Raw genomic sequence first — 24,916 nt, 5'->3', positions numbered from 1 at the left:
GCTTACTTTTGAGATAATTGTCTCTCACTTGATTAGGTACAAGAATAGGTGAATATAATTTACTGAATGTGCAGTCCACAAGATTTGTTTGCTGGGAGGATCAGATCCATAGTAAATTTTCCAAAGCCTTGCAGACCTAGATCCAATGGCCCACATCTATTAAAACTAGTGCAGTCTGTGGAGAGGGAAGAGTGCACCAGATTCCGATGTATGTCAGTAATAAATGTGGAGCAAACTCTGACTATGCACGCCACTTTAGGTGCAGACACTTTATAAATACATGTGCAAGCAGTTTCTGTGCAAAGTCAGTCACAAAACTGGAACACAACCTGTTCTCCATTTTTTTTCTTTATCTGTCCTAACTATGTTTCTTGTACTTCATCAGGACCATGGTAGAAATAGTCCTAATTGCATTATACTTGGTAAATGTCTACTATGATCAGATAAAGTATAAGTTAGAACAAGAATTTCAATTTGTTACATTTATCAATGCGTTTTGATCATTTTATAGATACTTGTAGGACAAAAAGGGTGTGGCCTCACAAAAGAGGTTTTGGCTTTGTGGGAAAAGGTGTGTGGTCTAATTTATGCCAATAATTATGTAAATGCACACAAAAAATATATACCATTCCCATTTTGATTCTCACATTCTTTCCAGAGTTATAGCAATTTCAGTACTGGAGCTACTTGTCTAAAATATTCCCCAGCAGCAGAGAAGTGGGCGGAGACTAACCTCTTCCTCTTGCCCTAGGGTTGAGTCGATTCCATCCTGCCTATAATTCCCACAATGCTTTGTGTTCTTTCATGAGGTAATTTGGCAGTAAATGCAATGAAATTCCAACAAGTAAAGTGAGATCAGCATAGAGTGTACATGCAGGATCTAGATAGTCTGGCTGGTTTCATCATGTGAAACTGCCTGGACCTGGAATAAGTAGCAGAAATCAGCTGTGAAACAGTTACATGAAAAGTGTAGTCTGTACTGTGGGATAATTATTAGCTTCCCTCCTGTGAGGATAGAGAGCAGAAGCTGGGGATAAAGAAGCTATATGCCACAGCTTGAGGTGCAGAGAAGAGACAGAGAAAGTTCAGCAAATTTTGACTGGAGGAGCTGCTACGGGAGCCATTATACCTCACTATTTTTTCTGCACAGACACAAGGCTCACTGCACAGAGCAGCATCACATCCTCTGCCCCGGCCCCCTGCACTCCATAATATTACTTGTGTACACAAATTACAGTTTTCAGAAATAAGCAGCACAGCCAGAGAGACAAAAACTAGAATGAGGATAGCAAAAAAACTGCTCGACATAGGTAATGGCAGTAATAGGTACAGTTATCCTACATCACAAAAGCTGTAGATAAGTGGAAAAAAATGTTATTTGAATGAGGACTGTCTAGTATAACTTGTAAGTGCTAGACACCTAGTACATCTACCCTAATGTTATGCATGTATACTGGAGTCTCCGCTCACTTCTGTGTACTAATTTAGTTTACATATTACAAATGGAAGTTGACTCAAGAACCTGTAGACAAGACCATAACCAGCTTTATTAATATCCATAGCAGTAAATAATCATTTTGGCTTTAGACGGATGAACTGTAACATAAACCCTGGCACGAGTTCTGAGAGAAGTACAAGGTACATGTATACATCTAGGCAGAGCATCAGTTACAGTCATTGTAATGTAAACATAAAACATTTCAAGTATTGGCTTTAACAGGTGAAAATGGAATTAGGGAATTTTGGCTGCTGGGACAGATCTCTGTGCAACCAGCAGTGGAAAGGTATATACTTCTAAAAGATGAGCCATTCTCAATCTATACTTGTAATACTGTTCCTGGATATATTCCACCATTATACCATGGACTGTAAATCCAGGGACAAATCACATGTCTGCACTGTACATATGCAGAGAAAACTGACATGTATTGCAGCTAACATATAGAGCAGCATCATCTTCCTACACAGGCACAGCAGAGGCTCTTATATATATATATTTTATACCACATATACATACATATATACCATACATTGCAACATAACCCATATGCCATACCCCTAATGATCTTTTCTATGTTCTCTGTATACATTGTACAGGCTCATAAACTGTACATTTTAGGAAACCTAGTGAGCCACGTTTATCAGCCCAGAACATACCGTCATTGTTTTGCATGTATGCACAGATGTACTTAATACAGCTAAAAGATGCACAATAACTTTCATGAGAATGCAAAAACATTAGTAGCTTGCAACTACTCTACTGTTCAGGGGTTAACAGACACCACTGCAGAGGCATATTCTATCTCCCACTTGTGGCTGTGACCTAGGAATTTGGTCTCATAGCTGGAAATGTTCCTCTGTTGTTTTGGCTTCTAGACTGATATTCTGGCAGAGGTAGAGTACAGATGGCAATTTGGCACACATTTTTGAGTTAAACAATTCAGGGGTAAACTTTCATACACATATAACATAGCTGTAAATAGACAATCCATGAGAGGACACAAAGAATTGTCTAAACTGTGCAGCATATACATTGCATAAGGGAACAGGAGATATGACATTTACATAGGAGCCAGTGAACAAAGCTTTTCCAGCTTAGTGCATATTTTATGTACGTTATAGTAACATAGAACAACAAATGTTCTATTGGAATAAAAGCAGCAGTTTTATGAATGTACATTTCCATTAAAAAGGTTTCGAACCATTCTCAGATATGTGATATACTGACCATTTTTTGGCTATACAGATCTTCCTAGTGCAGAAGGCACATTATAAATGATCCCGGACAGCTATTTTATCTTTAATAGAAATGACATTATACCAAAAGATCAACTTCTAAACCTATAGCTTTAGTCCGCAATGTGAAAAAGTATTATTTTTCATGGATAACATTAAAAAAATTCATGTATTAAAAAAAATGCTGGTCCTCAATTCACTAGTGATGAACACTGTCGCTACATGGGTCTTATATGGTGACATAGTAAAAGGTCATTACTGTAGGTTGAACTTAAAAAAAAAATCATAAAACTATAAAAGCTTTTACACAAACAAATAAAAATGTGAATGTATATTTAATCTTGTTAATCCCCTCACTTTTTTTGTACCTAATGGTGCTGCAAGAGTGTCTGGTTTTTGGTTCTTAAAGGCTGTAGGTAGGTTAAAATCAGAAAATGATGATGCCACAAGAAAAGGATTAAATCTTCTGGAACTAGAGGCACTGGAGCATTTTAGCACTGGGGATTTTAGTGATTGAATGGACTCTTTGGCACCCCACAGATCCCATTTTGGTGGGATCCTCGGTTGATCACAATTTTGTGAAGGCTTAGTCTGTCTTCCACACCTTGTTCAGCACCTTCACTACTTCATCATAGATTATAAAAACAATGGCCACGTCAAGGCACACACGTCCAAGGCGAGGAACAGTCCCCTTGTAAAACCTACAAAATAACATATATACCAATCATATTAACATCATTATGTATTGGAAGCAGATAAAATTACAAAAATAGAAAAAAGCAAGCAAAGAAATGGGAAAAATTTAGCTGGAAGACATAGCGCAATATGTAGAAACATTAGACTTACGCTCTGGGCCCTTCGTATTTGAGAATCTTATAGGCACAATCCCATGTACTCTTGTATTTATGCGCTTCCAAACCCTGAATTAAAGAAAACATTTTACTAATGACAAACATTTAAAATGACTGGTAGAGATTCACAACTATGGGTGGGTTTACACATTGTATTTGTTAACACAATGTAACCCCAACATGTAAACGCACCCTGTAGCAGTCAAGTTATTAATGTAAACTTATAAAAGTCATTTTTTTTCAAACAGCTGTGACAGGTTCCCTTTAAAAAAAAAAAATTAAAAAAATTGAAGTACCCAAAAAGTTCACATCATCCCCTTTCCTTAGGACTGATGTAAAAGGAAACAAATAAAATCATAAATATGTTAGGTATAAAATCATAAACATGTTAGGTTAAAATCGTTTATTCCTGGCTATTAACCACGTAACGGTAAATAGCTCCCAAAATGTATGAAATACCACTTTTTAACCATTTTTCAACACATATAAATCTCATAAAAAGTGATCCAAGGTCCCAAAAATAGTAGAATTATATACACGTCATCACACCCTGCAAAAAAGAAAGATGGCAGAACAAAGACATTTTTTTTTCGCACAGAAGGTTTAATAAAACCTTTATAAATATGTTACCCCCGTGATGGCACTGAGCCAAAGAATAAAGGGGATGTATAAATTGGAGCTGCAAACACCAAGACCATAAGAAAATGGCGCAAATGCATTTTCACAACAATTTCACAACATTTTGAATTTTTCCAGATTCCCAGTACTAGGCATGGAAAATGAAATAACACCACTGGGAAGTACAGAAAAAAAAAGATTTTTGAAGGTGGGGGTGAAAAATGGACAATGAAAAAAAAAAAAAAAAAGCTGTGTCCTTAAGGGGTTAAAATAGCCAGTCACTTCCATGACTTACGGTATAGGTTAAGTGTTTGTTCACATTACCTGCATCCGAGTCTTGATCACATCCAGAGGAGTGTTACCAAACACACTGGCAGCTCCTGCAATTGCTCCAAATGCACCAGTAATAAGCGGGTTCATTGGCTTGTTAGGGTTGTCACCTGTAAAACATCCATAAAATCTTAGGAGCTTTAAATAATATCATTATTCCATACATTAGATTATGGGTTGTTTCTGTGGACTGACTATTCGAAACATTTACAGAAAATGTTACTGTATGTTCTATTATTCTGGATTCTGCATTTTCTGTCAGTTTCTGTGCTCCCTCTAGTGGTAGCTAGAATGTTTTAAACTATATATAACCTTCTTGAGAATGTGATACCTATGATACCATTCCTGATGAAGGGACCATAGACGTCCTGAAAGCTTGCTTGTAGCATCTTATATTTCAGTTAGCCATTAAAAGGTATCACAATCTCAAGAAGGTGACTTTATCTGACATCAAAAGCAAGAGGAATTTCTTCAAACGGCTAACACGGCAAAAAGCTTTTTTTCTTGAAACTATAAATAACTTTGGTAGAACTTTTTGGGATATGCTGTTGTGTGTTTTTCAGAAATAGTTTACTTATCATACATAAGGTTTTTTTAAACCTAGTTTTCCCTTGTGAAGCTCAAATCTCTTCTATCTCTGTTTTCCCTAATGTAGTAAGTGGAGAGCAGCTGTTATGATGTCTACAGACTGATTTAGGCTTCATTCACACTAACGTATAATGTAACAGGCGAGCATGCGGCTGAGCTGGAGAGGAGGTGGGGTGAGCGCTCTCCATAGCATGCTCTATATCTTCCCAGCGTACGTGCGTGGCACCATACCACCGCTGGATCACGATAGCAGTCTATGGGGACGTATATGACGGTTATGTAAGTCGCTGAATATCTGATTAGTTTCTTTAGAAATATTCTAAATTATGTATTATTTTCTACAATCTAGTCCTCCCGTATTAAACAATTACATACTAAAGAATACAGAATCTAGTGCTAGACAATACTTGGCTGGAAAAGAGAGATACTGGCAATAACATCCATCAACACAATTAAACAATCCAATTGTTTCAGGAGAAGCATCAAGTAAGTTTACAACATGCGCCAAAATTTTCTAGAAGACAGTTGTTAATTTATTTGCAGTGACATTCGCAAATGAATGTATTAGGCCAAGGTTTACATGCAGATTTCCATTTTTCTCTCCCTTAAAGGACGCCTGTCATTACAAAGGGCAAAGTGCTCACAGGTTTCAAATGGGTATGTAATGCTCAATATAAATCATAGTTTGTTAATTTGGTTAGTCCTTAAATACTTTACAATCCTTTAGCTGATCTTACCAGGTTCCCTGCCAGAATCATGTCCTGAGTCGCGGGGACGGGGGCACTTCAAATCTAAACCTTTGTTTGGAGGGGAAGGGAGGAGGAGAGAGAGGATGTGGGAGAGTTTGGTTTGAAGAGAATTGAGAAGAGACACTGAAAGTAGGAGGAATTCCATTTAGATTTGAAGTGCCCCCCCCCCCCACCTTCCCAGGACTCAGCACAAGATTCTGGAAGGGAGCCTGGTACGTTAAACTAAAGGATTGTAAAGAAGCAAAACGATTAAAGGACTAACCAAAACATGATTTAAATTGACATTTACATGCCCTTTTGAAACCTGTCATCACTAAAATATGCTCTTCATGATGACAGGTTCCCTTTAAATACAATGGTAAACATAAGCCTTCCATTAAAGGGGTATTCTTGTTTGGGCATTCACATTCAGTTTCATTGATCTGCCATATATAAACATTTCTTCAATTAGATGTTATTTAAAAAAATGTTCCGGTATGAAGATAATTTCCTATAAATGTAGTCACATGGTCCCTTAGCAACAAGATTGTGTCCTTGGATAAGGCCATCCCTGCTGGAAGGATTGCACAAAGAAACAAAAAGTTTCTGAATATTAAATGTCTGAGGAGTTACTACATGTCCCACATCTGTCCTGGTCCTGTGGTAATGATCGCAGAATCAAGGAGGTCAGGCAGGACTCAATAGCACATGTCTGGCCACCGCTGCCAGAGTGTGGGGTGGTCGTATCTGAGGAAGCTATCTCGTTTCTAAGGGACAACATGTCTACATTTATGAGAAATTAGCTTCACGCAGGAACATTTTTTTTTTAATAACACCCAATTGAAGAAATGTTTACATACGGCAAATGAATTTAATTAAACGTGAATGCCCAGATGGGAATACCCCTTTAAGTACAGTTACAATAGACCTGCATCCATGAAGAGTCCCTTCCATCACACATTATTTACAACACAAAAAATAATGCAATAATTTTTCACGCTGGTGCTATACATTCCATCTGAACAATAGAAGGGATGCAGAATTAGCAGCCATATGAAAAGTTACCAGGGTAGTAAGAGCCTTATATGCGCCACATCATGCAATATTACCATTGGTAATTAATTTGGACCTCCTATTCCACTTATAAAACAGCCTGTAGCACAATTAACATGTACATAGGGATCATGTAATTACATTTTCCAGATCAATGTGTGTCCACCAGCCATCTGGTGATGCCCACTTTGTGCTAGCAATTACTTCAATCCACTGTAAGATCTCATTTTTGTGTCCCTTCCAGGTCAACATCTGCAAAGAGTTTGTATGTTCTCTCTGTGTTTGCTTTGGAGTGTGTTTTCTCCCACACTCCAAAACATACTTGTAGGTTGATTAGATTGTGAGCCCCATGGGAACAGGGACTGATTCGGTAAGGATTGTGTAGCGCTGCATAATCTGTGTGTGCTATATAAATAAAGGTATTATTATTAATTTCAATTCTTTAGCCTGTGCCAGACTGAAAGAGGTGCCAGCACTCCAGGGTAATGATGCGACTGGTCATAGGCACGTCCACCTTATGAACTGGCACATTTTTGCAGCTAGAGAGAGCAGAAATATCCAGAATTTTGTCTACAATAATCAGATTTACCTCTATACCAGTTCCTTAGTGAGGTCATTACAAAGAAGCGGATAGCCTGGTTAGATCCTTGCTTGAGGACTGTAGCTGTGAGACCTTGATATGTCCCTTTTATACCTGAAAAGCAAAGATAACTATTACCCAAGAAGAGGAAAAGAAATACTTCAGACCACAACCACACATATACAATATAAGCGTAGAGCGGCATAGAATAAGCATTCCCATCTTAAACTATGTCCACGTTCATTTCTTTTTCTAGGAAGCAGGAAAAACTGATTTGGAAATCACTTTTTGATTGCAGTTTTTCAAATCCAAGTGGATTTTGCTGTGTTTTCTGGCACTTTATATTGTGTAGATTTTTAGGTTTCCCATTGATTTATGGGGACCTCAGGTTATCATTTGGCACAGAAAACAAACCAAGAACAAAAAGGAGGCTTCTTTCACTGAGGCATATCTATTAAAATATACAAGATGTGGACAGCAACCCTTTTATCTAGAAATTAATGAAGAGTTACTGGATTGTTTATGACACATATTTAGGTCCTTTCAAACACATCTATTAAGAGAGATCAAGTCATATTCATTTCGTCAATCGTGTATAAAAGAAATTCAAACCTTATAGGAACACTGTGACACAAAGCTGCACACATCTGGACATGTTTTAGCAAAGTATCTGGTGTAATTTTTCAGAAAAAAAGGATTGATTGATTAATTGAATGATTGATTGATTAATTGAATGAATGCCAATACCTTGGTCGCGTATGATCTCCCTCACACCATGAAAAAATCCTTTATATTTTGGGTTTGGTGAGGATTGGTCATGAATAAACTTTACCTGTACAAAGAGACAATTAAGTTTGTCACTGTCACATTTACCATTATATTGTAGGATTATTAAAATTCTCAAATTTGCTAAATCATTACTTAAACATTTTTGATAACAATGTCCAGCATAAACATAGTTTGGCTCTGCAGGTGGGTTTTTAACTAAAGAATATACATCGCAAACTAAAAAACTCTGGGGGGGGGGGATGTATCAATGTGGTTATTGATCAATGTGGTTATGCTAATTCCGAGTTACTTGTCTTTTGCTGAGGCTTCATGCAAACGTCTGTGTGCTTCACTGTGATCCCTCTGCTCTGCACAATGGCCATTCCGCAAGTAGGAGCATGGAATTGGAAGAGGCCATAATTTTTGCTGGGCAGCCACACAGCTCGGACCCAGTGTGCTCACTGCACCATGCAGGTGCATATTGCACCTCTATGGTGGTCACCAGACATGGACGTGTGCATGGACCCTAATGATAATTGTGGTGCAGTATATGACTGTCAAGTTCTACTTTAGACCTTCTTTTTTTCTAGTCGGAAAAATTTAAAAAATGGTCTAAATCCAGTACATTACGAATGAAGTGAGGCTTCGACGGGGGCGGATCAAATGGCTGAAGATATCTGTAGTGCTCCAAAATCATTCTGAAACTATTAGAAAGTGAGTGTGGACTCGGATTTTCCTGAGGTTTCAGAGAAAAAGTTCATATTATCAGAAAGGGATGGAGCAGGAGAAGAGCCCATATATGGGAAAAAGAAGATGCAGATCAAGAAAACTTATAAAATGTCCTATAGAATGGTGTTTTTACTTGTGGGCCAGTTTGGAGGTGGGAGACTTCCATAAAGGGAATTTGAGAAACACTGGTTACTGGTGTATTTAAATGTGGCAAAATATGCTGAATATGTAGAAATTAAAAATTAGACTCAAGAAAAAGAAGATGAGATGTTCTGTGCAGACCAGTGTTTGTCCAAAGATTGAAGGCTATAGGGGAGTCCGAACCAGGAGAGAACAAAGGTATACGCTACAGAGGAAGGAAAGGAAGATATGGGGATGAGAGCCCCACTGAGACCTTGAGTGAATCCCTATTGCCAATCCTATTATGCTTAGTGCCATTATAGGATTGGCAATAGGGGGGACAGGAGAAGGGTCCAGATGGCATTAAATTGGGCCAGGGCTACCGTTGGCTGGTAATATCAAGAGATATTAGGAACCCTGGGACTACCCTGCAGTCTTTGACATGAAAATGCAAATCTTCCCACCAAGGAATAGATCTCCTCTATAAGAAACGCAGGGATATTGTTTGGATTGTTTTTATATTATGATTTAAGACTTTAGTTGGGAGGGATCTGAATAAAAATAGCGCCTTGGGAAGTAATTGCATTTTCAGGGAATTTACTCAGGAGATGTGGTAATGCCCCCCTTCTTCTAAGATTTGGTGTAAATTGCAAAGAAATGGTGGGAAGTTACTAGTTCAAAGGTTAAAGGGGTTTGGCCATGAAAGAAAGTTCTCAAATTTTTATCCCCTAGTGATGTCTACACAATAAACATCAATTTTAACCCCCTTACTTTACATTACTTTATTCAGTTTTATTGTGGTTTTAGCTCCTATAACTCGATGATAGTAGGTGTAAGATTCCAGAGTGTGGATGGGGACTAAGCAGACACTTCATGATCCATCTGTGCTATGAGATGCTGTGTGCTGACCATGTGCTTAGATCATCAGGGTTCAGGTTTTTAAACACTTTCATTTAGTTTCTGATCAGAGATGAGAGATGATGAGATCCATGAGATGGATATAAAACCTAGTGACACACTCATCCCTGCTACCTGACCTAATCAATAAAACACACAGTCGGCTCAGCTATAAATACAGTTCTCTCTGAGCTGCTAGAATTCCAGGCAGCTGCTGTGACCCACTGCTCCCCTTCCTTCACTGCATAGAACCTCTATGTATTCTGACAAATCAGTAAGCTCCTGTCCGTCTCGTACACTGAATTTTGAATGAAAAGCCCATATAAGTAGAAAATGGAGCACTTAACTCTGATAATTTATATTACTATGTTTCTTGTACACACTTGTACTGTTGATTTATGTAAAGTTTGTTGAAATGCTATTGACCATTTAAAGGGTATCTACCAGCTCCCAACTCGCCCACAAGTAAAACACTGCGTATGGCTACCAAGCAACACCATTTCTTTGAGGTAAATTAGTTTTTGTGGCTGCTGATGTATTTAAATGCTGAATATATAGGAATCAAAAATTGCAAAGTTGCAAAATTTTTAAACTTCAACTTTTTATTTTATCTGACAGACAATTTAGATGTGCTTGCACATAAAGGTAAACATATATTATTTTGAAAACAAATTTGTTCCTCCACATTGCACATATTTTGGGACATTATTACTTCCATGTTCAACAAAATAATGTGTAATTTCTCATAATGAACAGTAGGTGGCATCAGAATACAAAGATGTACCACATAACGGCCCCTGTGACAATGTATAATAGTGCAGATATTTTGCAATTTGTTCAAACAAGAAATTTACTGAATAATTAAGACACATTGACAGGAGGTGATAATGTAGCATTTTTGCTGTGGTTTTATGAACCTGTTTTAGTACATTTTACTAAAACTATGGGCAAGATTTGTCTTCTCCACTTTTCAAGAAGATGTCTAAATTCTGTGTATACAGCCAGGTACCTCTACTGCCCTCATATAAAAAAGATCATGTAAAATAACAATAATACATATATCTGCCAAATCATCCAAACTATAATATTAATAATTATTTATAGCGCACACAGATTATGCAGCGCTGCACAGAGCTTCCCAAATTGGTCTTTTCTTGTGAACACATTTAGTCTGGTTTCTATGATAAAGGACATTGTTCAGATTGTTTTCAAAATGTGACCTGGGGCAAGTATAACGTGGACCCTAAATAAATAAAGTACTTTGAGAATTAATTACATTCTAAGAGAATTAGTCTGGCATATGCAGGAGACTTAGACATAACTAGCAAAGCAATGATGAAACTACTCAATTTTGTTATGCCTTTTATCTCCATTTGCGGTTAAGTGTTCAGTGACCAGCTGTTGGCGCTCTACTCTAGCTAAGCCATCTATAGGCATTATGGTGCAGTCACACATACCGCTTTGGATCTGTTTTGAAACGGAATCAAAGCGCACAGGGGGTGCCACGGCCTGATTGCATATGAATTCCTATGGAAATACATGGAATTGGTAACCAGCACCCATTGTATTTAGACAATACAAGACACTGAAAGCTGGTTACCAATCGCATTTATTCATATGCGATTGGACAGTGGCATTGCCCCGTGCGCTTTGATTCCGTTTTAAAACAGAGTCAAAGCAGTACGTGTGACCGCACACACTCACTCTGATACAGATTGAAAGTACATAGAAGAAACAGGGTGATGTCAGGGATGCTCCTAGGGTGTGAAATCTAGGTCTAGACTTTACAACTACTGCAAAGTCGCAACCCCAACAATGCACATGCCTGGGGGTTGTAGTCTACATAGTTGTTGGAAAGAAAGAAGCTAGGGACGGCTGGAGCACAGAGTTTCATCACTGCATTTCTCTCACAGGTAATAAGCAGTTGAGTAGGTGAGCTCACCTTGATAGTTTCCATAGGGCAGACCACCACAACAGCCTCAGCCACACCAGCCCCCAGCCCACAGACTAAGCTGCGCTTGCTGTCCAGTTTCCCATCTGCATCTCGCATCTTATTACTAAGAAACTCAAACATCCCAAACCTGTGGAGATATATTAAATAATCAGAAGGATAATTTTACAAACATGTTACGTTAATTGCATTATTTAGAAAGGTCCAATTTTTGATCATTTACCTTACAGCTGCCTTTGGGATGGAACCATAGAGTAGTGAACTGAGCCCCCGGTATAGCCCCTTCACCCCATGACTCTCCACGGTCTGCTTCACACAGTCCCCTAAAATGAGTTAACCAGCAACGATTATATTACAATGTTACAAATCTTTTATAAGTTATACTACTAAAAACATATCTTGTTCCTTGCATCAGTGAGGTGACAGTTTGTTACTCACATATTCCCCGGTATCTGGGTGGGTGAGACTTCTCATCTAGCTGCAGCTGGGTCTTGACATACTCTGTGGGAAATGTGATGCAGATCTCTATTCCACCAGCAATGCCACCTGCATAGAATAGGCAAAAATTATAGCACCACTGCCCAATAGAAGTCACATATGTATTTCCTATACCTTCTCCATCATTTAATTACAAATTTTAATTAGAAAAAGAAACATCTTTAATATCAGTCCAGTGGAGGCACATGGAGTAGCGGCTGCATTAAGGTTAGGGCTGCTGGACCCGAGGAACATTCAGTGAGTATTTAAATGGTCTGTTTTTTCTCTAGTCATTTGACCATCCTTTAAAATAAATACTTGCTTGTTACCTGAAATTACATGCCGCTGTGTCTTGAAAATGTGGCCTGAGATTGGACAGTTCCAGCGATAACAATCCATATCCATCAATTATCCTCCCTAAACCTCACTTTAATGGAAGCATGAGTAGCCTATTGGTAAGACAGTTGCCACAATTGCCCTTACCCAGAGGCATTTAAATGGAAACCCATGTTTACAGTAGCCAGTAAGGTGGAAAAGCGTCTCTTTTTTAAGCAGCATCCCAAGGTAGACCAACAAGACACAGGCCAAAAATACATTACTTCATTCTTTACCTTGGAAATATGCAAATACGTTTTCCAGGGTCATGATTAGGAAAACATTGCTCCTTGGCTACCTGGTAAGGCAGTCCACTAAACATCAGACATGACTTTCAGAAAAGCCAAGCCAGCTATTTCACAAGTAACAGATTCCCAACGATAGACATGACTGCTTCAATGTGGTTGTATCCCTTCAGTAAGTCTCCACACACCTGCAAAGTTGTCTTAATTGGCAATGTCTCTTTAAGGATAGGTCTAACTTTCCGACCCTATTCAAATGCCTCTCACTCCGCTAAACCAGTTCCCTACATTGTACTGAAGAGACACAACGACATGGAAACAGTGCTGTCTACAGATGGGAATCTGTTCCTTTTATATTAAATATAGTATGTAATAGACGATTATACATATTACCTATACCTTTTTGTGTAAGAATGGAACTTTAAGAAGGGAAATGAGGGGGCACTCAACACATACATGTGGCAGCCCCATACACGGTGAGCTCAAAACATCACCAAATATATTTTAAAATAATTGCGGATATAAGAGGAGTCCATCATGGCAGTGCTCTTCTTTTCATAGAAATTACAGTACAATAATTTTCTATATGCGGTCTGTGTAAGGGAATGTATAGGCCTTCATTTTATTGCAATCATACATACATATTAGACACCGGGGAGTAAATATACTGACACATATATATAAGTGTATGCCATTATGTGGTGTGCAGCATCATATGGACTGCTGTGTATGTGTGTGTGTATATAATGGTGTCCTCCCACACAAAGTATAAGCGTGAGTCAGCAAACCCTAGGAGGCAGTGTAGGGATTGGCCACTGTAGACAACTCCCCTCTCTCCTGCCTGGATCAGATACAGTGCTGAGCAGGGCCTGGGGTTGTCTGCAGATATATTCAGTCAACAAGTGAATATTACAGACTGTAATTTAAGTGTTTTTAAGTGTTTAACTTGTAGAAGTGAGAAGACATAAAAATATAACACAGTTTGCCTCTCTGTGCTTCTCAGTTTCTGGCTCCAGTCACTCCTGGCTATTTGATCACATCATCTGGCTAAGGTGCGTAGTGAAATCCCCTTCGGGTCAGGTCACTGTTACAGCCAATCATAAGCCTAAACAGTGACCCCTGCACAATGACAACGACTAGCAATTACATTACGTTTGTGCCATGGCCACCAGCAGGGTCTATGATTGCCTGCAATAACTACCTGCCACAAAAGAGAGAGCATTGCTGGCATCAACCAGGGGATGTAAACATATGGGAAGCAGCATCCGGCACTGACAATTGGATCAGGGAGAAACAGGTACATTTTAATTTAATGCCCCCTCTCACCCCTCAAAGCAGTCAGACAATCCCACACCATCTTTCTAATCAGAATATAAATAATTTTGATACAAAATAATATATATACATAAAGAATAGTGCATACGGGAAATCTTACCTAGGCCTAGTAGCAAGCATGACACACATGACACACAGGCAACCCATCAGTGAGAATGAGGACACCTCTATACACATACCTACATTTTGGCCAATTCTGCTTTCTATCTGTGTTTATACATGCAGTATTAAATAAATTGTGGCCAAACCCACACATTTCTGCAGGCCCAGAAACCTTCTCATACATTTTGTGGTGCAAACGCTTTTTCACTGTAGCTGTCCGGAAGAAGAAGGCCAGCAGTTCTGACAGGGTCTGAATGCTCTTTGGATTAGCCCTAAATCTAATATGCCTGGTTGAATAGTGGTTACAAATCTGATACATCAAACCAGAATATGTTTTGAAAGAGTTAGAAAATTTGATGAGTTTCATTTAGATCAATTTGACAAGCTTTGTGCAGCGCTGCGTAATCTGTGTGCGTTATATAAATAAAGAATTATTATTATTATTTAGTCTGGTTGCTTAAAAAGAAGACCTCGACCTGTAAATTGAACCAACATGATGTAACTACTATCAAAGTCTGTGCTGACTAATTTCAGAATTAATTTTCCTGTATATTACGGAATAAAAGACTCACTTTTTGGAAAGAAAAAAATCTTGCTAAAAAGTGCCAGGCTCTACCAGACCCTCCTGACCGCTGTCAAGCAGAACAATGCTCTCTCCCTCTCCTAGAGTCCCGACAGTGACAGAACATAGAGCGATGGCAGAAGCATGTCACTGATCACATGCTTTCTATATTACTCAAGGTCCTCATGCCACCAAAGAAGTTAAAGGGGTATTCCCATCTGGGGATTTACATTTTAATTTCATTCATTTGCCATACGTAAACATTTCTTCAATTGGATGTTATTAAAGAAAATGTTCCTGTGTGAAGATAATTTCTTATAAATGTCGCCATGTTGTCCCTTTGAAACGAGATGGCTTCTTCGGATACGACCACCTCACATTTTGGCAGTGTTGGCCAGCCATGGGTTATTGAGACCTGCCGGACCACCAGGATTCAGCAATCATTACAACAGGACGGCTGTATGACATGCAGTAACTCCCGGACATTTCATATACAAAAACCTTTTTGTTTCTTTGTACAATCCCTACAGCAGAGGGGACCGTATCCAAGAAGTCAGTCTCGTTTCTAAGGGACCAAATCACTACATTTATGAGAAATTATCTTCACACAGGGGCATTTTTTTTAATAGCATCTAATTGAAGAAATGTTTATATATGGCAGATTAATGAAACTGAATGTGAATGCCCAGATGAGAAAACCCCTTTAAGGGCTGGGACAGGGTAAGAAGAAGAGGGGTGTGTTCCTATGTATGTGTATAGCAGTACTGAGTGTTTGTGTATATAGCAGTGCTGGGATATTTTTCCTTTATTGTAAAGAGCGTCTCATAGTCCGAAAAATATGGTATATAGAAACTGCAGTGCCATATTTCTTGCCACAAATCCCCATTTTCCCCTTTCTCCTCTATAAAGCCAAATGAGTCAATAACAGTTACATGGATACGCCATTAGGGGGAACCTATGAGCTTAATGAAGACAGACCTATTATGGAGATTTAATGAGAGTCACTAGATGTGTTTAGACATACAATTAACTAGAATAAGAGGAGCAGGGGCAGTCTGGTACGTAAAAGGGTATGAAATGGATTGGCATTGTATAAAAAGAAGTCTGAAGCAAAGGGGACATAAATGGAATAGCCTACGGTATTCAGTAGTACAATTCCTGAAGGAATACTGCTGTCATTGCAAAAATGCTATAAAGAAATTTGCTCAGTCCAACTACCCAGGCAGTTCCAAGTGGAATGTTAAAAATCTGTGCAAATCCTGTGTCACAACACTAAGACTGACTGAATACAATACAAGCAGAAAGCAGGCATTGTTTTCTCCTGGCAAGCAGAAAACTACATGTATCACCACTTCATAATGAGAACATTGTCCTGGAGACAGTGGTAAGGTGTTCTCTACCTTTCTGCTCTGGGTCCTGAAGCTCTGCATACAACCAGCGCGGGACACAGAGCCAAGTGGCAGAAGGAGGAGATAAGATATTTTTTTTTGTCTGCTCTGGGGTCTCCAGCATTAGCAGTTTTATACCTGGGGGTCTCCAGCATTATTACTGTGGACTCTGGTCAATGTCTGATCATTGTACAATGATCATTGTCTGATACGGGGTCTCCAGTATTATCGTCTACTATGAATGCAGGATTTGTTTTCTGGGGTAGCATTTATTGTTATACTCATGGCCCTCCCTCCCTCAGTCTCTCCCCTGCTCCATGAGTGAGGAGGAGGGGATGACGGATTGAGGAGAAGACTAATTGTGCAGTTTCAACTCTCCCTTCCCCAGGACTAACTACACACTGCTGCCCGGGAGCCAGGTAATTTAAAATAATCAATTAAAAGGCACCAGGCATTTTTTAAATGAACATGTTTCTTCTGGAACCTGTCTTTAGGTAAAAATGACCTCCCTGATGTAAGGCTCCCTTTAAAGTTGAGACGTATGACAAAATGACCCTTAAATAAATGTTGTTCAACCTTAGTTTAGGAATAGAACATACATTTAAAGGAAATTTCGTAATTTTTTTATAATTTATTATATATTTGTGAAGTCTGTCCAACTCTGACTCCACAGCAGTTCCAATGCCCGTTCTTATTTGCGGCCCGGAAAAATTTTGTGTCGGCAAAATCATTTCTCACGGAACAGGTCAGAAATACAATTTGGCTTATTTTTGTAGGGAAGGAGGGATTCCATGTATCACATTTTTGGTTAGGCCGTGAAACAGGATACTGGCCATCCGTAATACACACATTGACATGGTGGTAGTGGAAAACTGCCCTTACTGTGGGAAATTGAAGAGTTTCTCATATAGATGTACCTGGATAAGCTGTGTGAAAGAGATTGATAAATGCTAAGAGGTTAAGGGAGACCACTTAAGACTGAGACATCCAAGGTTGGCGGCATACTCAAAATTATGGAGGATGCTCCAGATATCAATATCCTGTATTGGATATAGATATCCTGTACACTATAGGTAACCAAACATATTATAATATGATCAGAGCCCGTGAGCCCTCTCCATGCACCCGCAGTCAATCCATGACGTGCTATTACTTGACTGGTCGTGAAAGGGTTAAAACAATATGTAACAGTAAAGGTGCAAAATTGGCCTAATAAAGCACCCGCAGTCAATCCGTAACGTGCTATTACTTGACTGGTCGTGAAAGGGTTAAAACAATATGTAACAGTAAAGGTGCAAAATTGGCCTAATAAAGCACTATCAGTATGTTGTCAAGCAGTTGAACAGCTTCTAGATCATGTTTGTTTCATGACCAAGCTTAGTGGCATCATCCAGAAAATCAACTTTATAGTTAGATGTAAGTATAGGTCAGGGAGGTGGAGAGTTTAACACTGAAGTCAAGCTCTTCCTGCCTCTGAACACTTCCTCCTCTGTGATTGACATCATGCACCGGACTTTAGGAGATCTGATCACTGACGTCCCTGGATGCAGGACCATCAATACGGTGAAAGGGGCATTTTAAGGCAGGAAAAGTTTAACTTCAGTGTTAAACTCTCCGCCTCCTTGACTTCATAAATCCAATTTACATCTCACTTCAAAATTGATTTTTTTTTTGTAGATGATGCCACCACACCAGACCATGAAAGAAACTCGGCTGCTTGATGACATACTGCTCGTGGTTTATCAAGCCAATTTCTGATGACGGGTTCCCTTTAAAGACAATCTGCTTTGGATGTGGTTTTGTTATAGTTTTTGATAAATAAAAATGTGTTTAAAGCAGGATTCTTTCTAATGCAGTTTTATTGCACCATCTGAATACACCCATAGACAAAAGCATATATAACTATGTCTATAAAGTGAGTTCAAGGCTGCTGTACAAATACTCCTACCACTACTGAACTGACAGACTAGGCAGTACTTCTGCACACAGTACTGCCAAAGAGGCTCTCCTCCAACCTATATGAGTTTTGGGAGGTTAGGGGTGACCAATGTATTAATCCCTTTTTACAGAGGGCATTTTACATCTCATGTCCATACTGTATGTGCACTTGTGTCGTGTCAGGTGAAGGTATACATTTTTATACAATCCTTAGGGCACTACAATGTGACTCAACTCCATAAAAATCTCTGCAATTCCCCTGCACTAATGTATCTGTCATGTTATGAAGGCCGTGTAGAATTACAGAGTGCAGGGAACAATTATGTGCACACATGTTTCTCTAGTGTACTCTGCCCCTCTCCCCCAGCCCTTTCTCATTTTATACGCCCATTGACTGCTTTCACAGAGCGCTGACATCAGATTGCCTCAGAGACACAACTTGTCCTCAGGACTTCAGAGCACTTACAATATTATTTTCAGGGGAGAAGCAAAGTGGATGTAGAGAAAGAAAAAAAATACATCTATATACACACTGTTCTGAATTAAAAAATAGACCCACATAAATGGGGCCCATTAAATAAGACGCTGACCTTGCCGTTTCACATATTGGCAGTATGAATGTGTTTGGAGGGTTGCACAGCTCCAATGTTCATAGTCCGATCTACAAGCAATATGGCTTCTGCCAGCGTACCAAGTTAAACCAATGGTTCTAAATAGGTAATGGGGTATTATTGCAGTCCTTTATTTTATGCATCATGGGTGTCCATTTTCCATTGTTCAGCTTCATTAACAGATTAGAACAATTGATGCCCCAATGAACTTGAACAAACACAATTACCTATAGCTTTCTGCTTCCATAAAGGCAAATACCAAGCATCTTAAGGCCCACATAAGCAGAGAGAAATCATCTTAACCTACCAATTTCATTATATTATGTGTATGGCTCCTCCTAGATTAGATATCAGCTACATGAAACTATATATTTCTCAATGCAAAAAATGCACTGAACAAGACATTGAATTAAAACCTCGGTGGCAGATTAGCGCTCAAAAGATCACTATACCAGGCTAGGAAGCTGATAGCTCAGAAATGGTTGAGACAAAGGAATTATTAAAATGTGACATTATATCTGAATATTGAATAGAAGATGTCTATTGATAACCAGGCTTCTTACTGTCTGTTAAGAGATCATTGTGTGCACTGTGGTATACTGTATTTATTAGACTATATGTGTAACCAGGGGGAGAGGGGGGGATTGCTGGGGGGGGTGAGGGTGGGGGGGACGTTGTTTTAATGTATGTAAAACTTGAAAACGTTTAATAAAAATTTATTTGATTAAAAAAAAAAAAACCTCTGTGGCTCTATGGTATAACGAGGGAGACTGGAAACCTTCCTATGTAAACTAGCTTATAACATAGCTCCTAAGATAATATGGGCAACTCAGGCTTTTTCAATTGCCAAGAAGAAAAACAGCACACACTCTTTAGACAAGGTTTATTCCGAAAAGTTCCGTTTTGGAAGCAGGTAGAAATTAAGATTTGTGATTTGGAAAGATGCTTCTTTGCACCAGAGTCTATTCCAATATGCCTTGAAATAAAAAAATACAAATGGACATGATAGCAGCCACAGAAGCCACGGAAGAGAATATAAAGACTTCTTGTGGCAGAGGCAGCATGACTCAGCATAAGTTGTCCTATGCTTACAGCCACTTCCATCCAAAATGTATTGAAGACTCCCACATCACTATTATAAAGTGTCATTCCATTGATATACAGTATTGCAGTCTTTTATTATTATTAATATGTAATAGAAAAGGAGAACAAGCCGTAAAAAAAGGCAGTTGTATGCATTTAAACGGAAAAAAATTTTTATTAAAGGGCAGCTTATAACAATTATCTTTATTAGTGGCTGAAATAGAACAAAACTATTCTGTTTGACTAAAGGAAGCACTATGAGAGTTAGAAGTCCATTGAATTCATGAGGGTAGCAATCCTGCCACCCATCAGGACAGATGCACATATACAGAACAGCCCATTACTAACCACAATGAGAGTTTGATAAAGACCGGAGAGTATCACAGTAGACACATGGAGATGAATATGGTGGACTATAACTATGAGACCCCTGTATTCTTTCAGCACTTCTACTCGCCAAGAAGCACAAAATTTTCTACTGCCCTTTTTAGCTTCTAACCATATTAAATCTATACTATATACAGAACACAGTGGGAGGAATTTATTAAGACTGACGTTTTAAACTCTTTTAGTAGATTTGGGGACAGGTTGAAACTATGACCATATCTGACCTGGCAGAGATTTCTGCTATAGTAAGTGTAGTGGGTCAGGACGTTCATGATTCTGCCTGCCCTGCAAAGTGGCGTGTGGGCTAGAGGACAGCCAAAACTGGCGGAGAAGGCATAATCACTCTCCCCCAATTTATTTCGTCTCTCCATAGGTGAGCAGAAATTTCATAAAGAAAATAGTCAGTGATCTGATTTCTGCTGGACTGAATAATCTCCCCATTGATGTATGGAGGTGATGATACGTGTTGGCTGTCCACCAACCGCCTTGTGACAAGCTCCGTGTACTGAACATTTGTCCCTGACCAGAGATAAGAGTAATCCCCTTTGGCCTACATTGCCTTTCGCTCTTCCCACTCTATGCTAGAAGTACTTGTTTTGCTGCCACTAACCAGGTGAACAAAGGTGAAAGTACAAGGCATCCAGTGTCTAAAGGCTTTGCCAGCAGCTAGTCAGCACATTAGTAACTAGGGGGAGTGAACGGTCACAGCCCATAGACTTCTGATTTTTCTTGTGGATCCTGTTGACTTGTACGTTTGCGGACACTAATTTCTATGTAGGATGCCAGACCCAAAAGTCTGACCTTTGTCATGGCTAGGAATGTAGGTATAGACCTTGATATTGTACTGCTTATAGAATAGCAGGCAGTCTGTCCCAAGAACTGCTTGTATACTTACACCGTGCAGACATCAAATATCACATCTGCTGAGTAATACATAGTATAGTATAATTGATAGCATCTATTCTTATTAAATTATGCCAGTCCAAACACGCAACTAGTTTTTACTATTCCACACGTCACTCTTATGTCTCACACTTGTGTAGTGATTGATGGATGCTGCATTCCTTCATGTGGAGATCAACTACAAGCTGCATGTAGGAAGCACACAGATTTATAATGCCACAGTCTATTTCTGTGTTCACTTAAATTACAGTATATTATCTTTTTTAACAGAACATTCTTTTACATTTGGATACAAGGACGAGCACTTTGCTAAGATTAGTGTGATTCAGCAAGAACATCCTGGCCCAGCTTCTCCAGCCAAAATGCAATAGATCTTACATTACATTTCATACTGATTCCTATAGAATATATTATGGAAATTAAAAATATTTGGACTTCTGTCATCTGATTAACTCAGCTCTGTGGTGTGTTATGCAGCCACTTCACGGATAACCAGGGACAGGGCCATTCATGACTTAGTGATTATTTAAGGTTTTTCAGCTTCATACCCTTTAGTAATGTAGAAGTACTGCCACTTTAAGAGATAAAGCGGACAAAGCCCCTTCAGTTGGCCAATGTACAGGATCCAATGAATCAGACATGGGACCCTTTAGCAGGTTGGCTGCTGTAAAACTCCTGGCTTGGATAAAGCTATCTTATGATTACTGAAGGTTCATTTTATATGAAGCCATACAACATTCATTCACTATGTAACTCATGTTAAAAAAATCTAATTACCTGATCTTTAATGGCAAATTTTGTTTATTGAAAAGACATATTCTTGACAGAACTCAAGCCATTCCTGCACGGATGCTGGGTATAAACAATTCTTTTAATCTGACCTTGATTCTGCAGTGGAGGTCATATTACTCCTATGTATGGGTACAGTCCACTTTCTTCAGACTCCCACGATCATCAGACCTACTATTTTTTTTATTGCTAGCCATAACTATAAGAATTATAGCCCTTAGCAGAAGACATCTGTGTGTCAAGGTAGGAAAATATCTGTCAAACATTATACTGAGGCTGCGTTCACACAGTCAGTTTTTCAGATGCAGATTTCAAAGCCAAAAGCTGGCGTGGATCATAATGAGAACATATGATTGAGAGGTCCTACTATTTTTTCACTCAACTCCTGGTTTGGACATCAAAAACTGCATCTGAAAAAACTGGACGTGTGAACACACCCTGACAGAGGAACAGACATGGGATACCTGTTGACAGAAATTTTGGTGACACACAAAATCATGCTAAAGTCTGTGGTAGGCAAAAACTATTGGTCTCCAAAGTCCAGAATATTGCTGATGACAAGTAACATGATATGTGGACCCATCTAATGGCTCATGGTCGGCCCATTGTGAATAAGAACAAACTTTTGCTTTGATAATAAGGTTCCTTATCCTTAGATAATCACTGGGTCACTTATATGGACTCTTAATTGCTTGGTTCACGTCTGCGCCAGAGCAGTCACATTAGGGCGAATTAAGATTACCATGGGACCTGGGCTGTTAATTGTTGCCCCACAATTTTTGCTATTTTCTGCCCACAGACAGTACCAGAGCCAGGCTTCTTGGGAAAGGAGCTGTCCGTTTCAGTTCTGCACTTTTGGGTCCCCCAAGGTCTGTCATTTTATTGGAAACTGCTTCTTATACTGCACTTTTTGTTCTCAAAACATTGTAGTTTGTGCTGAAGTTTATCAATCTGCAAACTACACAGTTACATGTAAGTGTCCTGTGGATAAGTGGCAGTGCCAGCTTCCCTGTCCTGGGTACCAGTCAGTTCATTCATCTCTCCAGTACACTCCACACCATCATCATATCATCCTGGTTAGAGTCACCTGGCAGCACTAGTAGGAGACAACTACAAGAACCCACTGCCACAACAATGCGGTGGCCGATAGCACCAGTGCCACAACAACACCCTGCCCGATAGCACCAGTGCCACAACAACACGGTGCCCGATAGCACCAGTGCCCCCCGCTCACACACAGCTGCTGTGGATACATGGCACCTGTCATTCGGAGGTGCCAGCTCCTCACACTTTACTTCTTACCTGCTAGGATGGCTTTGCCCGGGTGGGTCAGCTTGGCACCCCCTGCCGGTGCGGCGGCTGCCAGGTTCCTCAGTCCACTCGGGACAAGTAGAGGGGACCTGGGCAGGACAGCGAGGGGTGACACATGGGCAGGTAGCAGCGGGGAGCCGGGCTGGGAGCACATGGCTGATATGACAGGGAAGGGACTGGGCTCCGGGGCACTGCACGGCTGTTTACACGGGTTCCGGCAGCCGCCGTGTCCGGGATCCGGAGTAGGGCTGGCGCTGCCGGTTCTGCCTCCCGCTTTGGGCCGCGCCCAGTCCTGCTGAAAAACACGCAACACCGCCCCGAGGGAGGACCGACAAGCGGGGGAGCCGCCTGGGCACCGCCATGCCCACTAGCACAGTGCCTGCGTGTGAGAGGGCGGACTACACCGCCTCACATGCTCCTTCAAGGGCTTCTCCATACTGGCACGTCATAACCGCAGATCCTGCCTGCTGTAAAAGTAATGCTCAACCTTCACCTCTGCTTATAGAATAACTACTGACAAAAGGGGCCAGAGAATTGGGATAACACAGTCTGTAGGCTATCAGGAAGCTAACGTCTGTGTATGTACCATGTACAAAGAGGCTTAGCTGGAGCAGGGGCAAAATTCCCAAGGCACTACTCTCCCCTCATTATACCCCAAAAAAGCATTGAACCCTACTTCCCCCTTTATGTTTCTTATAATAGTGCAAAACTTTTTAGAAGCCAAATGGCTTTCTTGGGGCCTGTAGGTAATAGTGGAGTGAGGACCTGCTCTCTCTTATGTGGCTCCTGCAGTCAGCTCATGGACTGGACCATGGAATTCATGCCATGTGTATGGGCCCGTAGAAAGAGTGTGCTAGCCACAGAAAAAAAATGCAAACTCACAGTCCCAAAAAGTGCACAAAGCTTTGAGTTGTGTCCTCATTTAGGTGCCTACTTAGTGTTACTACCCCCTTAACCATTACATCCATCTGATCTCATGTTTAATTCCCCCATAGTAAGTGCCCTCTTCTTCTGCCCCAACTCTTACCGTCTACTTTTTCAGTAATTAGCCCTTTTATTTGCTCCTAGTGCATAAAAACTGTGATATGACAAAATTTGTTGCATAGAAACTATAACGGAACAAAAAAATTACATGCATGCACTTCACCAGAACCAAGATTACCATACAAATACAGCACCAGAGGAGAGATTACCACGTCAATACAGCACCAGAACCGAGATTACCACATCAATACAGCACCAGAACAGAGAATACTACGTTGATACAGCACCAGAGGAGAAATTACCACATCAATACAGCACCAGAACCGAGATTACCACATCAATACAGCACCAGAACAGAGATTACTACATTGATACAGAACCAGAACAGAGATTACTACGTATATACGGTTCTTCACCCCTCCTCCCTCCGAAGGCAAACAAGCAGTTGCCTGACGGTAGACACAGAAATCTATAGGGGCC

The 24,916-nt window shown here is 39.9% G+C and overlaps 1 protein-coding gene across 1 annotated transcript; it reads right to left on the bottom strand.

Annotated features, from left to right (window-relative positions):
- Positions 1-1,918: 1,918 nt before the first annotated feature.
- SLC25A1 (solute carrier family 25 member 1) lies at positions 1,919-23,857 on the bottom strand. Its single transcript, XM_072144778.1, has 9 exons — positions 23,444-23,857; positions 12,388-12,495; positions 12,173-12,272; positions 11,941-12,079; positions 8,232-8,316; positions 7,494-7,598; positions 4,530-4,645; positions 3,583-3,656; positions 1,919-3,437 (listed from the first exon to the last, which is right to left on the bottom strand). Exons 1-9 carry the CDS (start codon positions 23,604-23,606, stop codon positions 3,323-3,325), a joined length of 1,005 nt encoding a protein of 334 aa, XP_072000879.1. The 5' UTR covers positions 23,607-23,857; the 3' UTR covers positions 1,919-3,322.
- Positions 23,858-24,916: the final 1,059 nt, after the last annotated feature.

Source organism: Engystomops pustulosus, chromosome 1 (assembly GCF_040894005.1).
Source record: "Engystomops pustulosus chromosome 1, aEngPut4.maternal, whole genome shotgun sequence".
NCBI lineage: Eukaryota > Metazoa > Chordata > Amphibia > Anura > Leptodactylidae > Engystomops > Engystomops pustulosus.
This window is presented reverse-complemented; position numbering and strand designations above follow the sequence as displayed.